At 41.8% G+C, this 16,681-nt stretch overlaps 1 protein-coding gene across 3 annotated transcripts in view; it reads right to left on the reverse strand.

The window, feature by feature from the left end:
• The window catches only part of ARB2A (ARB2 cotranscriptional regulator A), a 651,099-nt gene that overhangs the window by 523,114 nt on the left and 111,304 nt on the right, over positions 1-16,681 (reverse strand). For all 3 annotated transcript variants that reach the window (XR_011023128.1, XM_068247503.1, XM_068247504.1), the window contains exon 5: positions 7,516-7,581. Coding sequence is in view for 2 of the 3 variants with exons in the window: in XM_068247503.1 (XP_068103604.1) it covers positions 7,516-7,581 (66 nt within the window). In the remaining variant the exon portion in view is untranslated. The remainder of the gene's footprint in view (positions 1-7,515; positions 7,582-16,681) is intronic.

A 16,681-nucleotide genomic window follows, 5' to 3' on the forward strand; every position in this document is an offset into this window, starting at 1 on the left:
TTCACTACACCATCAACTAACAATCTTTGCTTCCTATCTATCATAACCAATCAAGAAAATCCAAATTTTGGTTTGACCAAAATCCTATCGGACGACTATTTTCATAATCGTTCATAATCGATTGTGCCTATCAACTGAGATTATTTCCAACCAACCCGATCAGAATTTCTGATTGCTCTAATGATTTTTGACTAGAAATTGGACAGTTAGTGGCCACCTTAAGAGGGAGAGTGCATTTCGGTAAAAAAAAAAAAAAAAAAAAAAAACTGAGCAGACACAACTCCCTTTAGGAAAAAACTCAGAGTGGAAAGGGTTAAATTTTACAGAGCCACTTCAACCTTCAGGGGCATAAAGAGATAATTTGCATATACAGTAGCAGTGCATTGTGGGTAACCACAGCTGTTCACTTAAAGCTTAAAGCTAATACCTTCTATTTTGAATCTGAAGAAATGCTACAGGTGTGGTAATAGCACAATCCATCTACCAGGGGTCCCCAACCCCTGGGCCATGGCCCACTGGTGGGTCGCAGGCTGTTCTGAGCTGGGCCATGCCGTCTGTCATGACTCATTACAGTGCAGATGAAATTTGCCTGAAAATAGAGAATAGCCATCTGCAGCCATTGTTACTGCTGCCACCTTGTGTCTGTTATTTGTAATACAGCATGCTTTCTGTCTGTCCGGACACCAGGTGGCCGCAGTGAGGATGACTGGGATGCTCTGGTCTCTTGCCAGCCACAGAGTTCAGTCTGCGGGGCGGTGAGCAGCTGCTACTGGAAGCTAGAGTGGGAAGAAGAATGGAAGAGTAAAAGTGAGTGTGGGGAAGAGGGAAGTGTGAAGTGGGTGTAGAGAAGAGGAATGGGTGAATTGAGTGTGGGGAGGAGAGGAAAGGGGCTGTGAGGTAGAGGGAAGGGTATAGGTGAGGGGAGGCAGATGAGGGTAGGAAATGACTGTGCCAGTAGATAAGGAAGCCCAGGCAGTACCTCCCTTCACACCACCTGACACACCAAATGTACCTTGTACTGGTGGCTTATGCAGCAGCCCCAGTGCAGAAGCGGTCCTTGGGTCAAAAAAGGTTGGGGACCACTGATCTAGACTGTATGTGGAGAATGGGCAAGCGATACTGAATGCTATGTAATCCATACAAATCGGTAGCTAAAAGGGAACCCATTAAAAAAAAATTACATTTAAGCTAAATTGAAATTTCATTGAAGCAAAATAATTTTCTTCCAACAAAAGATCCTTCTACATGACCATTGTCAGTAACAAAGAATCAACTAATAACTGATGCACAAGTGCTTCAGAGGGCTCCTATTCAGTCAGGGCTGGAAAACAGCATAAACTAACTTAACTGTCATCTTGCAAGCTATTTGGACTAGCTAACCTCCAAATGGCCTCTGAATACTTCTAGTAAATATCCATCCATAATCTCATAACCTCTGTTAGAAGAGTCTGGGATTTATAATCAATTGCCAGGTAGGCACAAAATAAAATGAAGATAGTTTTAGTACAGAACATGAAAAGGATGGTACCAGCTGAATGCCAGGACTTTATGGAAAATGCCCTCAAATCGGCATAATGCCCATACAACATTCTTGGTGTCAATTTCAGGTAGACAATGAATGCAAATAGCCCCGAGTTGATGCAGTATTATACAAAGTGTGCATGCAAATGTATGCAACCTGAAAATGGACCAATCAAATTAAGCCAAGGAGGGATTAGATTAGTTTATTTTCAAGCTGCATAAATTTGCATCCAACATTTGCTTAATGCTGAATCAACTCAGAACTATATCACATTGACCATGCCTAGTGTCAATTAAGAAAAATTTCATGCTGCAACATCCAATGCAATAGCAAGTCCCTTCCAAAGCCCTCTCCAGCAGATTTGCAGAAGCGTTTTGGACAGAGACAGTGCAAAAATAAAAACGTGGTCAATGATAAGAAGTCAGATTATCATGCCAACTGGTGCGCCATGATAAGACTTGCAATGCACTACTGTAGTTTTGTAATATTACTGTGCAACAGACTTAGCAGGGACATTGTGTGCAGGTTTTCTCATGTCCCGTCCTAACCACTATTTTGTGGCTTGGCAGCTACATTACCTGTTGGGTGCTCTCCTAGAGAGCAACGGTTAAGGGGGGGGGGGGGGGGCATAAGACAACCTGCACATAGTGTTCCTGCTAATCACATAAATGTGTAACTGATGTCTTATTTTTAGGGTAGAGGAGAGGAGTTTAATCGGTTCAGTCCTTGCTAGATCTGGTACTGCAGGTGCACTTGCTGAGCCTTAAAATACTCTGCAGGCCAAGCCAGTCAGCAACTTTAAATAGCTATGTGCTGCTAAGGAAGGAACACTTATTATCCTTTGTGTTTGTAAGTTTTGGAGCACTCTATATCCTCAAAGGGGATTTTTACTGTTTCTTTTAGGCTTCTTGGCAAGCGACAAAGATGCCAGCCAGCCTCACTATTCACTTGCACACTATTCTGACTGAGCAACTGCTGTTCAGTAAATGCTTTTGAAAACAAAGAAAACACAGAGAATCCTCCCATGAGGAGATGGACTAGTCCAAAAACTGTCAGCTGCTTTTCCCCAATGATGACCTCTTCACTTCGCTCTCCTCTCGCTTCTCTTCCTACTCTGACTGCATGCTGTTAGTGTAAACACAGTACAAAAATGCTGCCCCTGCAATCTCTGCGCCTGATGCAAATGTTTCACCTTGCTTCATGAGAGAACCAGCCCTGGTGATAGCAACATAGGAAGTACGTTTTCTATAAAGCATTTTATTTAAGGACATATGGACATCTAACTTGCATGCATACACTTTACAAGACAAATTGCAGCCTTTATGAAACAAGAAAGCAAAAGAAGCAAAACTACAAGACAATGGCCTCAATCCACTAAGATCAGGCTGGAGATAAGGCAAGAGAAAACTTGCCACGACAGCGAGAGAGTTATCTTATCTCTTCAGTCCTTAAGTTAGCTCCTCTGTAGTTAGGTTACCTCCTCTGTAGTTAGGTTACCTCCTCTGTAGTTAAGTTAACTCCTCTGTAGTTATTTTTATACACAGTTAATTAACAGCCTGTCTTTGACTTTAGAATTCTGGAGTTATTTTAAGGATGGAAGAGTTAACTTTAGGTTTGCCTGAGGTAAAAGGTTTTCCGAATACTACATGCCTTATCACCATGGTGATAAGTCTAGAAACTTTGTTAAAGACAGGAGATAAGCTTAGGGAATTGAGGCCATTGACTTTTTACACTGGTAGAAGGGGGTAACAATCATACAGAATAGACCAGGAATCAGATCTGTAATTTACATATTTTAAAGTAAACCTACTAGAAATGATTTAGAGCATTTGTATATTGCGTAGTCAATCTTCTACTTTTACCAGGATAGAGTAATGCACACCCTCGCTATAAGAGACTCGGCCTCAAGGCACTTTAGTATTTCTTTTTCGCCTTAAATACTCAGAAGGATCTTTAGTCAGGTTTTATGGCACAGATGCAGTCAAACAATAATAATAAGAAAAACGAGATCTGCAGAGCAACAGATACAATAAACCACATTACTACAAAAGCACACAGATCTGAGCCAACCAATTCAATAATTACTCAGCTATTGAAAAGGCATTAGATTTTGTTTTTGCTTTCATCTTCTCCCATTATGAGTATAATGGGTTATAAATCAAGTATCCATCTTTGAATGATGCAGGGGAAAAAAAACTCACGAAGGGTTGCAGATTACTGGAAACATAAAAAGAAGCTAAAAGAGAATGCAACGGAGATGTCCAACAGGGTTATTTGATTATAAGCTCAGTGTTACAAAGGGCAGTTTGAAATGTTCAGAACCTCAAATAAGAAGAATTTACATTTATATAGCATTTTACATTTGTCTGGAGTCTTTACAGTGCTTAAAAAAGTGGTAAGAAGTATTCTTGGTTTTCAAGAGATGACTTGCAGGGAGTCCCTATATGCAGCGTAATACAAAAGACTTGATGTCTGTTTCACTGATCTGCTAGACAGGGGAATACAAGCCACTGACCTCCGGTATGTGCACCAAACCAATCAGTATCTCAACATCTACTTTCATATGAAACGCTTATTAGAAGCCTACAAGAAACCGTTATTGAATGTACAAATAAAAATTGTATAAGTTCACAAAAATCTGAAGCTAGTGGAATTTAGCAGATGGCATTGCTAATTTCCTTATAAGAATGCTAAAAAGCGTGCCCGTTGTGTTAATTCTGCACCTCTTATGTGGCGACCTAGAACACGTATGTGGACTCTCTGCCTCTAATGCAGGGATGCCTAATCTGTTTGCACCAAGGGCCAGTGGACTGTTCTTGAGACTGCTGGAGGGTCGAACAAAAAGTTAACCCAATGTTTGCAAATTGCCCCAGGTACATAGATTACCATGCAAAAAGTGCAGTATGCGGCGGGTGATATGCGGCACGTGCCACTGCAAGAGGGGGACCAGGCAGCAGCAGCATATAAGAGGCATTTTCAAAAGTATTTCAACACAGCACAATTAGCCACAATGTCCTCCTACCCCCAAAATATGACTAACCAGTGTGTCCATCTATACACCATAAATAGGCAGAGTGGACAAACACAATTTGAGTGCCCCCAAATAACATGTAGAGTGCCTTCAAAATGGCAAATATGCACCACTCCCTCCCCCATCAACATCAAAAAAAAATAAAATAGAAAAAAAATAGCAACATGCAGAGTTGTTAGGCAGAATACACCACATATAAGTTGGCCAGTATCCCTATAACAGGCAGAGTGCCACACATCTGACAGTGTCGCCGCCTTATCAGGCAACGTGCCCCCCCTCCATTATCAGAAAGCCCACCTTTTATCAAGTGCAGTGCTCCCCTTAATCGAGCAGAAAGCAGAGAGGACCTACTTACCCTGGGAACAAGCGATATCACAATCGCCCAGCTGGTGCTCAGCGTCTAGCATGTACACCACTCCTGCACATCCATAGACAATACATCAAAGAAGACACGGCACTCAGGAGCTGTATGCAGCAACAAGCTGTATTGGAGCAAGCGATAACACTACATGTTTCGGGCTCCGCTCGAAACATGTAGTGTTATCGCTTGCTCCGATACAGCTTGTTGCTGCATACAGCTCCTGAGTGTCGTGTCTTCTTTGACCTTAATCGAGCAGGGTGTCCCCCTCATCAGTCAGAGCCTCCCTAATTGGAAAGAGTGCCCTCCCCCTTATTAGGCAGACCCCCTTATGAGGCAGTGTCCCCCAATGGGGAGTGCCCACCCTCATCAGACAGTAGCTCCCAAAAAGGAAAAGTACCCCCCTTCCAAAATACAGCATGTTCCCCATTATCGGTGTTCAGTGGCTGCAGAAAAAACAACAACTCCCTATTCACTAGCAGCAAACCTCTGTATTCCTTGCACAAGTAGTAGCTCTGATCCTCCCTTGAGCTTCCTAGCCAAAACTACAAGAAAACCAAGGGGTGATGCATCTGGTAGGACTCGTGCTGGTAGATTATTTGTACTGCTACTGCCAGGATTCAGAAGGGGCTAAATATAAAATTGTATGAAAAATAAAAATGTCATACTTCTAAATGCATTATACAAAATGTGGATGTCATAAATTAACGGTCATGTTTGTCACTTGGACAGTAGTGTAAAGCTGGCCACTAACGGTCCAATTTCTAGCGAAAAATCGTTCGAGCGATCAGAAATTCTGATTGGACGAAAAATCGTTCACTACACCATCAACTAACCAATCATTGCTTCCTATCTATCACGACCACCAAGAAAATCCAAAATTTTCGTTCAACGAAAATTCATTCGGACGACATTTTTTTTCACTTGTTCATAATCGATTGTGTCCACCAATGGAGATTATTTACAACCAATCCGATCAGAATTTCTGATGGCTCGAACGAATTTTCACTAGAAATTGGACAGTTAGTGGCCAGCTTTACTGACAGCCATACAGAGAGGATTCTACAAGTCACTGGGCTAACAATAGCCAATATATACAAGGGGTGCAAACTGCAACTTTATTATGCAAATATACAGAGTCTGCCCTGTGTCTGTACTGCCGTTGTGGTTTTCCCAGTGCAGAGGAATAAAACATGCTGTGCTGGATTTGAAAATCAGTAGTGCAACACAACTGCAGCTCAACACGCTCTGTATACAACAAGCTCTCGAGGAGCGTAACCACCACAACTATGTACAGACACACTAAGGCCCCGTGGTTTGACCATGCGTCTGCTAATATGTGCAACCATCATTTCTGTTTTCAGTATAAGGAAGCCTGGTAAGATAGTATCAGAAAGACTTCTTTACTCAGCATTCTGTTAGCTATTCTAAAGTCTCCTAAATAATTGCATGTAATAAACAGCAAATAGGAGAGTGCAGAGAGAGTGCAGCTCCTGTATCGGTTAAAGGTGCCATTTCTACAGACAGTAGGAACTGCAGCATAAGCAATACTGGATCCAGGTGAAACACTTTGCACGTGAGAGGACAGACATTCTTCAGAGGAGACCAGGCCAAAGACTGAAAGGAGTCGGCAAGCGTCAGAGGATAGAGCAGATATAGCTGTGGTAGTGGTTACAGGTATGCTGGGAAGTGTCACCAGAGGATAGAGCAGATGTAGCTGTCGCAGTGGTTACAGGTTTGCCGGCAAGTGAAACCAGAGAATAGAGCAGATGTAGCTGTAGCAGTGGTTACAGTTTCAGGGACGGATTTGTACTCTTTACCGCCCAAGGCCACTGTCAATAGCCGCCCTCCTTCAGTACAGGTGGCGAGCTGACCCCTTCCCTCCAGTATAGGTAGCCAGATGACCCCTTCCCTCCAGTATAGGTAGCCAGATGACCCCTCCCCCTTTCTTCCAGTATAGGTAGCCTGATACCCCCCAGTGTATGTAGCCACATGACACCTCCCCCCTTTCCCTCCAGTATAGGTTGCCAGATGACTCCCTTAATCCCTCTCGCCCCCCCCCCCCCTTCAGCATAAGTAGCCAGCTCGCCTTCACATCACAGCAGCCATCCATGTCACTCGTTTCTCTGCTCATCTCCAGTGCAGAAGCTTCCTCTTCCTCTCTGTCTCCCAAGTCCATGGCCGCCAGCCACAATGCAAGCATGCACAGAAAGCAAGGTGGCTGCTGCACAGGTGGCTGGGAGCAGAGTCAGGCACTCACCTGATCTCCCTGCATTGCAGCATTTGCAAGCTTGCAAATGCTGCACCAGTTTATCCTGCGGCGTTGGTGCCCTTGCTCCTGTGGTGCACTTGGCCATGGCGACCTTGGCCTAAATGCGGATCTGCAGGTTTGCCGGCAAGTGTCATCAAAGGATGGAGCAGAAGTAGCTGTGGCAGTGGCTACAGGTTTTCCAGTAATTCTCACCAGAGGATGGACCAAATGTAGCTGTGGCTACAGGCTTGAACCCATCTATAACATTACCACTATAACAACCCATTTTTTTTTACATAGTTATATCAATTTACTCACACTGAGAATAATTGTAAAAATGCCCTTTTACTTACTGGCAAATCAACCTTTTCCAAGTCACAGTCAGTTTCCAATAATTCGTAAACATGCTTGGTTATAATCTGTAAAAGAAACACATAGTTCAATGTATCTTTACTTCTCGGTTATCGATCTATTCTGTTAGTACAGTGGGAAAATAATTTTAGATTATAATTTTGAAAACAATGCAAGGACATTATTAAAGTAGATGCAGGGTTGATCAATTAAGTGTCCCTAATGTCACTTCCAATCAATCAGGTGTACAGGTATTTCACTTATCCTTTAGTAAATTACCCCAGTGAAGGGTAATTAAACTTGAATATTCAATGTGTCTCACTACAGTGAAGAGTAGTGACATTGCATTGTGTTGTCAGACATAGTCTGATTGTTGTCACTGAAGTCCCCATTTTTTCCTAAAGTTTCACCAACTGAGGTCTTCATAGGTTCCATGCTTTAAACCTTTGGCAGCCAATTTATTTAAAGAGTTTTAAGTGCTCCATCCCAAATAATTTTAGCACATTTGTTCATTTCTTATTTGTTACATTTCCTTAACTTCGAATTAGTACTGCTGTAATGTGTATTTATGACCACATGTCACTGGGGGTCAGTGGGAGACAATAACAGAGGACTTCTGCTTTCAGAAGTTCATATTTTCTGCTAGCAGAGAGTAGAGTTGGGCCGAACAGTTCGCCTGGCGAACCTCTCTGGGCCTCTTACTACTTCCGGGTCGCAATGACCCGGAGTAGTACGCCTGCGCTGCCCGGCGGAGCGCGTCCTAGATCGCGCTCCTGTTGCCGGGCGCTCTCTGCGCATGAGCGTGACGTCACTCATGACGTCACGCACATGCGCAGAGAGTGCCCGGCAACGGGAGCGCGATCTAGGACGCGCTCCGCCGGGCAGCGCAGGCGTACTACTCCGGGTCATTGCGACCCGGAAGTAGTAAGAGGCCCATGAATTTAGAGATGTTCGCCGGCGAACGGTTCGGGAACCGTTCGCCACATCTCTAGCAGAGAGATCAAAGCATTCCAAGAATTTACAAAACAACAATTTCTGCCAACTGAGGTCAAAAGCAGTGCAAGTCTCTCAAACGAGATGACTTAAAGCTGCTAATGGGTTCAGTGGATCTGGTGCGAATTTACTGTACATCTCCTTTGGAAAAGTACCTCTGATCTTTTACTCATATAAAGTAGATCTAATTAAAAAAACTATTTTCAATATAAAAAGGTTGATAAGTGCTGCTCCAGTACTTCTAGTAAAATCAAATGAAAGGAAACCTATGACATTCCAAGTACAAAGATCAGCCTCAGCATTAAAACAACTGTCAGCTGAAATGAATAACATGGATTATCATGTTCCAATGACACAGGTTAATGGGAGCTTATCACATGTGGCCCAACGATGGACAAACTGGGGAACTGGAGACCGTGTCATTGGGGTCCAAGGCTTATTAATGTGTTTAGGTCATGAAGGCTAGCCTGCTTGGTCTGACCCCATAAAAGACCTACAGTAGCACAAAATGCTGAATAATGTACAGCTGGACACGAGAACACACAGTATATTATGCTGTAGCTGACCATTATGCAGGTGGTGTGGTCTCATGAATTTAATTTACTTTTAGATTATGTTCATCTATTAATAGAAACAGGTCATAAAGGAAGCAATGGAACTGCTGTACAAAGTCTTGGTCTCAGATACCGCAGATCTTTAGAGGTCTTTTGGAATCTATACTTTGATGGGTCAGAGGGAGTTTGATGGGGGGGGGGGGGGAGACATACACAATGTAGGTGGTTTTAATGTTTACCTTAATATTATTAATTATATTATATAAACATTATTAAGACAAGATCTGAAGCATCCAGCAGGTGACTTTACCTAGTCAATGAGGTTCAAGGTCAACTTCACAACACCACTGTGAAAGTGTGATGTCATATGTAAGATGTGAACTGCACATAAGGAGCAAACTTTGTAGAATACTGCAGTTCATAGTGGTTTGCAAATTGGAAGACTGGTGTTCATATACAATACTTTACTTGTACTGTGCACAATTCAGAATGCAGATGTTCAACTTTTCAGAGGGCAGGAAGGAAGAGGGGGAGCGTGTGCGTGTGCGTGTGAGAGAGAGAGAAAGTACAACCAGACATCATCAAGACATAAGAAAAGTGCTGCACTTTGCAAATCCTTAGGAATGCGAACAAAACATGGGTGTCTAATAATAAACATTAATTCCCTGTATTGTACTGCAACTATCCCGACCATTAATTTACAAATACAATTTGATTGAGACGTAACAGAAGTACCTTGCTAATAGGAGTTTGGCTTTACTTCACAAATTGCACCGAAACTACTCAAAAGTGTTTTCGTTTTCAGAATATAAAAAAAAAAAAATCTACTTTCTGTATATAAATCTGTTCTGGATAGTCAATGGCGCAGTTCACAGTTTTCTGTTTATTATAAATAATTTGGAACAAGCCGCAAGGTAATCTTATGATGATCACTTGCTGCAGATATTCAATTATTTTTCAAATTACTTCTGAAAAATGATTTTATGTGGATATTAGTACATGCATATCTTTTTCACTGTAGCAGGTGTTCAAGAACAGTTCCTAATGCAGGTTAATTGCACAGTTAATAATTTTGGCTTCTAGACAGTAGCATTTTTAGTCAGGGTCCCAAGTCATGCATTAAATGAAGAACGTCTCTTAGATTGAAAAATAGCAGTAATATTTATAAACACAGGATTAGCAGATCACTGTATAGATAGCATGGAAGGCTGATATTACGTATCTAGAGTAGATTGTTAAGTGGAAAAACATTTAGGGTCCCATCAGATCTGGGAAGAGAAGATAATAGTAAGGATTCTACAGTAACTTCCCTTATCCATCTTTTTCATGTGCTGACAGAGGTGGGTATCAAGAGACTTACTGCTATAGCCTTTATATGATATATAATTTATCACAGTAACTATTACATATCTGTTTTCTGGAATTGTGCGCTATACAAGCATCGTGCATGAATAGCAGTCCTCCAGCCTGTCATACCATCATAAACTGCACAATCTACACTTTCAGACAAAATAAATAAGAATACATTTCACTTACATGTGTACTGATATTTCCTATTACGTTAAGCTATTCTATATGTTCAGGTGGTGCTGATAAATCAAGATATATGGTAGCCAAAGGTTGATGGCATATATTTGTGGATAAAAGAAAATAAATATTATGCCATTAGTATAACAATCTTAGTCACAAGAGAGCAGACAGCATGACTGCTGATTCCTACTCTGTTGCACTACAGCAGTGGTCCTCAAACTAAGGCCCGCGGGCCGAATGCAGACCCCTGAGGCTTTTTCACCGTCCCCCCACTCACAAAATGTATTACTTATAGATGTGGCCCACTGCATTTTTAAATATCAGTGGCCCATCCATAGAACAGCAGTGCTGGTACCACCAATCCACAGGGAAGCCAGCAAACAGTCATTCACTGGCTTCCAATCCAATTTTGCATCAGGTGACACGGTTGTCCAATTGGACGACAGGTTGTCCTCTGGGCATGCGTCAGTGTCTGGTGCAAAGAGGATTTTTCTATCTGCACATGCTGTATTGGGGGCATAATATTTGCACATGCTGTATTGGGGGCATAATATCTGCACATGCTGTGTTGGGGGCATAATATTTGCACATGCTGTACTGGGGGCATAATATTTGCACATGCTGTGTTGGGGGGCATACTATCGGCACATGCTGTTTGGGAGCATATCATCTGCTTTGGTTAAATAGGAGACAAAAGGCTGCATGTGTTAACAGGTAATAGTTTGCACTACCTAGGTTCAATGTAATGTTTTCTACATAATGTTATGTATACTCCGGCCCCCATTAGTTTGAAGTATGTTGACCCAGCCCTTGACTGAAAAAGTTTGGGGACCCCTGCACTACAGGGTCCTAGATTTGAGTGATGGAGACCAATATCTTTGGCTGTGATCTTTGGAGGTCTCTTGTATATTTTTTTTTATTTTTTTACAAAGTTTATCTGCAGATCGTTCTTTTGTCTCATGTTTCAAGGACTTTTATCTCAAGTGTGTATGCAACTTAAAGTGAACCCGAGGTGAGAAGTATATGGAGGCTGCCATATTTATTTCCTTTTAAACAGTACCAGTTGCCTGGCAGCCATGCTGATCTATTTGGCTGTAGTAGTGTCTGAATCAGACCAGGAACAAGCATGCAGCTAATCTAATCTTGTCAGTTCTGACAATAATGTCCAAAACACCTGATCTGCATATGCTTGTTTTTTTTTTTTGTTTTTGTTTTTAGCAGTTCATAGGGAATATTAAATTGCTGCTAAACAATGTACAAAGTCATCAATTGTTTTGTTTATTAATCTTGCAGCTGCTGATGCCCGCTTAAGCCCAATTTCTTTATCCACATTCAGAAATAAAGTGAATGCACACCAAACAAATGCCTGTTACTCCAATACAATGGCCTCAAACAGTGCAACATCCGGTGACAAAGAGATTCATAATATAGCATACAAATAGGAACAGGGATCCAGGAGCAACGCGTTTGGAAAATAAAACTTCTCAATCTTTAATTGAACACATCCATAGGCCAATTTCTACTGTGTGCTGGCGTCCGTCTCTAAAGCTGGCCACTAACGGTCCAACTTCTAGCGAAAAATCGTTCGAGCGATCAGAAATTCTGATCGGATTGGTTGTAAATAATCTCCATTGATGGACACAATCGATTATGAACGAGTGAAAAAAATGTCGCCCGAATGAATTGTCGTGATATATAGGAAGCAATGATTGGTTAGTTGATGGTGTAGTGAACGATTTTTCGTCCGATCAGAATTTCTGATCGCTCGAACGATTTTTCACTAGAAATTGGACCGTTAGTGGCCAGCTTAAGACGGCTGTGGATTTTAATCTACATATGAAACCTTCTGCTGTGCAAATGCACTGCAATAAGGATTCGGATACAATCTGCAAAAAGATGGTGAAGTTGCTTTTTTTCTTTTTTACTGCAGAAAGCGGCCTACTGATTTCAAAATGGATTCCACTTCCAAATTCATGTACAGGAAAATGGAGGGGATCAAGGCATCTGGAAGTAGACCCTTAAAGAAGTACTTCCTGGGTCACGGCTTAGCTTCCGACTGGAGGAAGCTAGCGGAGCGGGGAGCAGTGGGGGGAGATTGAAATGGAGTGACTGACATGCGCAGGTATTTTGCCGGGGAGGGCTGACATGGCAGCACAAGGACACAGAGGCATGTCATTGTGCACAGAACAGGCCTCTGTGTCCTATTAAGATTTAAAAATACACACACACACACACACACACACACACACACACACACACACACACACACACACACACACACACACACACACACACACACAAGAAGTATTTATCATTTTACATACGTCATCGGTTTGCTCTCTGTGCAGCTGTGTTTACTTTAAGGGACCTCGAGGTGAGAGGGAAAAAAAAACGGGGGGTTGCCATTTATTTCCTTTTTAACAGTGCATATTGCCCAAGTGTCCCGTTCCTCTGCCTCTAATACTTTTAGCCATAGACCCTAAACAAGCATATGCAAATCAGATGTTTCTGACAGAAATCTGACTAGATTAGCTGCATGCTTGTTTCTACTAACCAGAAGGATAAGCAAGCCTGCCAGGCAACTGGTATGGTTTTAAAGGAAATAAATATGGCAGCTACATGTCTCTCACCTCGGGTCTTTTGAACACCACTACAATTCAAAATAATAAACAAAAATTCTTAAGCAGCTCAACAAGTCTATGGAGAATACCTGCAAATCAGCATCATTTTATAGATTGTAAGCTTTAAAAAATATATTTTTAAAACTGTTACACGATTGCTGTTTTTTTTTTTTTACTGGACTTAAGTTCTGCTATATCCTATCATGAGTACAGTACCGTAATATCCATAGTGCATATCGGAAATCTTCAAGGCCATTTTATGCAGTAAAAAACACATTTGCAGAAGGCCCTCATCCACTTATTTCCTGGCAAATAAGCAGTTTTTTAACAGCACACTGGCAATATAATCAGCATTTCAGAGAGGAGATTAGTGCTTCAATGCCACCCAATTACAGGTTTTAAAGCGCAGACACTAAGATGTAAACTATTCATTTGTGGCAACACATAAAAATACTGTTTGTTCAAAAATATGTTGTCTGCTGAGAGAAGTAAGACAACAATCTTAGTATATTTAACTGTATAATTTTATTTCCTTCAACTTCACTCCCACTCTACTACCATCTACATTTTAATAGCTTGCTGAAAAGGCTTGTGCATGCTATACATGAGGTGTGAAGTGAGAGGCATCCTGCTAGTGACAATCTTCGATTATGTCAGACCGAACCCTCTCACCTGAATGTTGCTGAACATATGCAATTCCTGCTAGATTAGGTACTGCAGGCACAGGTGTATACCATTGCACTTGATTGGCTGAGGGGCTGTCTGCTCACCATATTAAAGCGGATCAGAGATGAAAAACTAACTATAACAAGTAACTTATCTATATATCTTATCTAAAGTTTAGATTTAGTTTAGTTTACACAGCAAATCTAGCTGCAAACAGGTTCAATAGTTTATGATTGTTTATTCCTGTGATACAATGAGGGCAGCCATGTTCGGTCTGTCACATTGTCACAGGCTGAGGGCTGGAGATGCTATTAGCTTGCCTGTGTGTAAATTCAGTCCCCTCTCTTCCTCTGAAATCTCTGGCTAGTAACCTCCTCCTCCCCAGACTGAGCTCCCATAAGCCCTTGCTACAGTGCCAAGGCACTCTAAAAAGCTGTGTGCGAGGCTTGTTTAGTGTATAGGGAAATAGAGTATGAAAACAAAACAAAAAGTATTTGGCTTGAGGAATACCCTATAAACTATATGAAAGGAACACAATTATGCAATAAGTAAAAGTTTATCTCGGATCCACTTTAAAATGACGTAATGCTGGCTGGGAGTGAGCATTTGCTTCTTGTGCGTTTTGCATCCTATACATGACAAAGGAAATTTAAAGGGATTCTGAATTTAAAATAAACTTATGATATAACGAATTGTATGTGAAGCAAAGGGAAGAGTCTCATGTTTCCAGTACAGGAAGAGTTTAACCACTTGAGGACTGCAGGACTAAACCCCCCTAGTGACCAGGCCATTTTTAGCTAAATTGGCCACTGCAGCTTTAAGGCCAAGCTGCAGGGCCGCACAACTCAGCACACAAGTGATTCCCCCCCCCCCCCCCCTTTTCTCCCCACCAACAGAGCTCTCTGTTGGTGGGGTCTGATCGCTCCCCCCATGTTTATTTATTTTTTTAATAAATATTGTTTTGTTTTAAAAAAAAACCCTGTTACTTTAAATTTCTACCCTCCCTCCCTCCCTCCCCACAGCCAGCCAATTATGGCGATCGGCTGTCATAGGCTTCTGCCTATGAGAGCCGATCGCTCTCTTGTCCCCCATGGGGACAGCCGTGTCACACGGCTGTCCCCAGTGCAGCGCTGCACCTAGTAAATAGACGGCGTGATCGCCGTCTAACAGTCTCACGAGCGGCAATAGCCGCTCGGAGACTGAAGGCGGGGCGGAGCTCCGCCCTCCGAGCATGAGATGCGCGCGCACCATGCGCGCGATCTCATGCAAAACAGAGCCCCAGGACTTTACGCCAATTGGCGTTAGGCGGTCCTGGGGCTGCCGCCGCGGCCACGCCTACTGGCGCGACGCGGGCGGCAGAAGGTAAAAAAAAAACAAAAAAACACTTCAGTTATCTATGCAAAAGAGCTTCTCTGAGCTCTCCGACTCAACTTGAGTCAGCTACAATTCTGTTTTCTGAAGCACTTATACATCAATGTACAGTACTGGAGGGAAAAAACAAAGACAAACAGGAGCCCAAATGGTGCAGTATGTCACAAGTATTGGGTATAAAAAAGTACTTTATAGAAGGGTACTCACAACGGTGGGTTGCAAAGGGGGCAACCGACCACTTCAGGCAGGTGGAGTGTTTTAAACCTGGCTCCACTCAGGTCTACCAGCAGTCTTGGACTCGGACGCTCTCTTAGCAAAAAACCTGCGCCCCTTGGATAGGTGCGCAAGGCTCCCCTCCCAGAAGGGTGAGGGGAGTAAGGTACAGTAGAGGGTAAAGAGGCGTCCAATGTATATAAAACACTTTAAAATCAATAAAATGAAAAAAGGATGAGATGGCTTACCTCACAGACTACAAACTCACTTTAGGTAAGGAAGTTTAATTGATCAATTAAACTTCCTTACCTAAAGTGAGTTTGTCGTCTGTGAGGTAAGCCACCTCATCCTTTTTTCATTTTATTGATTTTAAAGTGTTTTATATACATTGGGCGCCTCTTTGCCCTCTACTTATACATCAAAGAAATTGTGATAGACAGCTTTAGATAAGGTTTTGCTGCAGAGAGATGTTCAAAGGGTCATTAGCTCTGCTCTGTTTCATAGTTTAAAGCAAGAAAAAAAAATTGAGATTGTATGTGTAGTACGGATAATTAATAGATCATTAGTAGCAAAAAAAAAAGTCTCATTTTTATTTTCAGTTATATAGCTGTTTTTCTATAACATTGCATAATTCTATAATATTTGCAGTTTACAAATCACACTCTGTATTTTAAATGACGGAACAGAGCAGAGCTAATGACCCTTTCAACTTCTTGGCAGAAAAACCTTAAAAAAAACAAGAATGAATGAGAGACAGGTTAAGATAAGTGCTTCAGAAAACAGCAATGCTCCTTGACTAAATTATTAGGAGAGCTCAGAGAAGCTCTTTTGCATGGATAACAAGTGAAGTTTCTTAACTCTTCCTGTACTGGAAACAATAGGAGACTCATATGTGCTACGTATGTTCTATTTCTTAGCTGTACAACACATACAATACATTATATCATAAGTTTATTATTACTTCAGACTCCATTTAAAGTACAGTGCTTGCAAATTGCATACATGTCAGAATGATGCAATGGTATAAACAAAAAGCTATATAACTGAAAATATCTGTACTACACATGCAATTCATTATATCATACTTTTTTTCACTTCCGTGTCGCTTTAAGTTCCCTCCAAAAACATTAGACTTCTCTCTTCCAATCAGTTATGTTTGATCATTCTTGGTAACGCTGTAATGATTGTACATGTCCATAATCCCTTGCAACCAACCTTGC

The sequence above is a fragment of the Hyperolius riggenbachi genome, chromosome 1 (assembly GCF_040937935.1).
Source record: "Hyperolius riggenbachi isolate aHypRig1 chromosome 1, aHypRig1.pri, whole genome shotgun sequence".
Lineage (NCBI taxonomy): Eukaryota > Metazoa > Chordata > Amphibia > Anura > Hyperoliidae > Hyperolius > Hyperolius riggenbachi.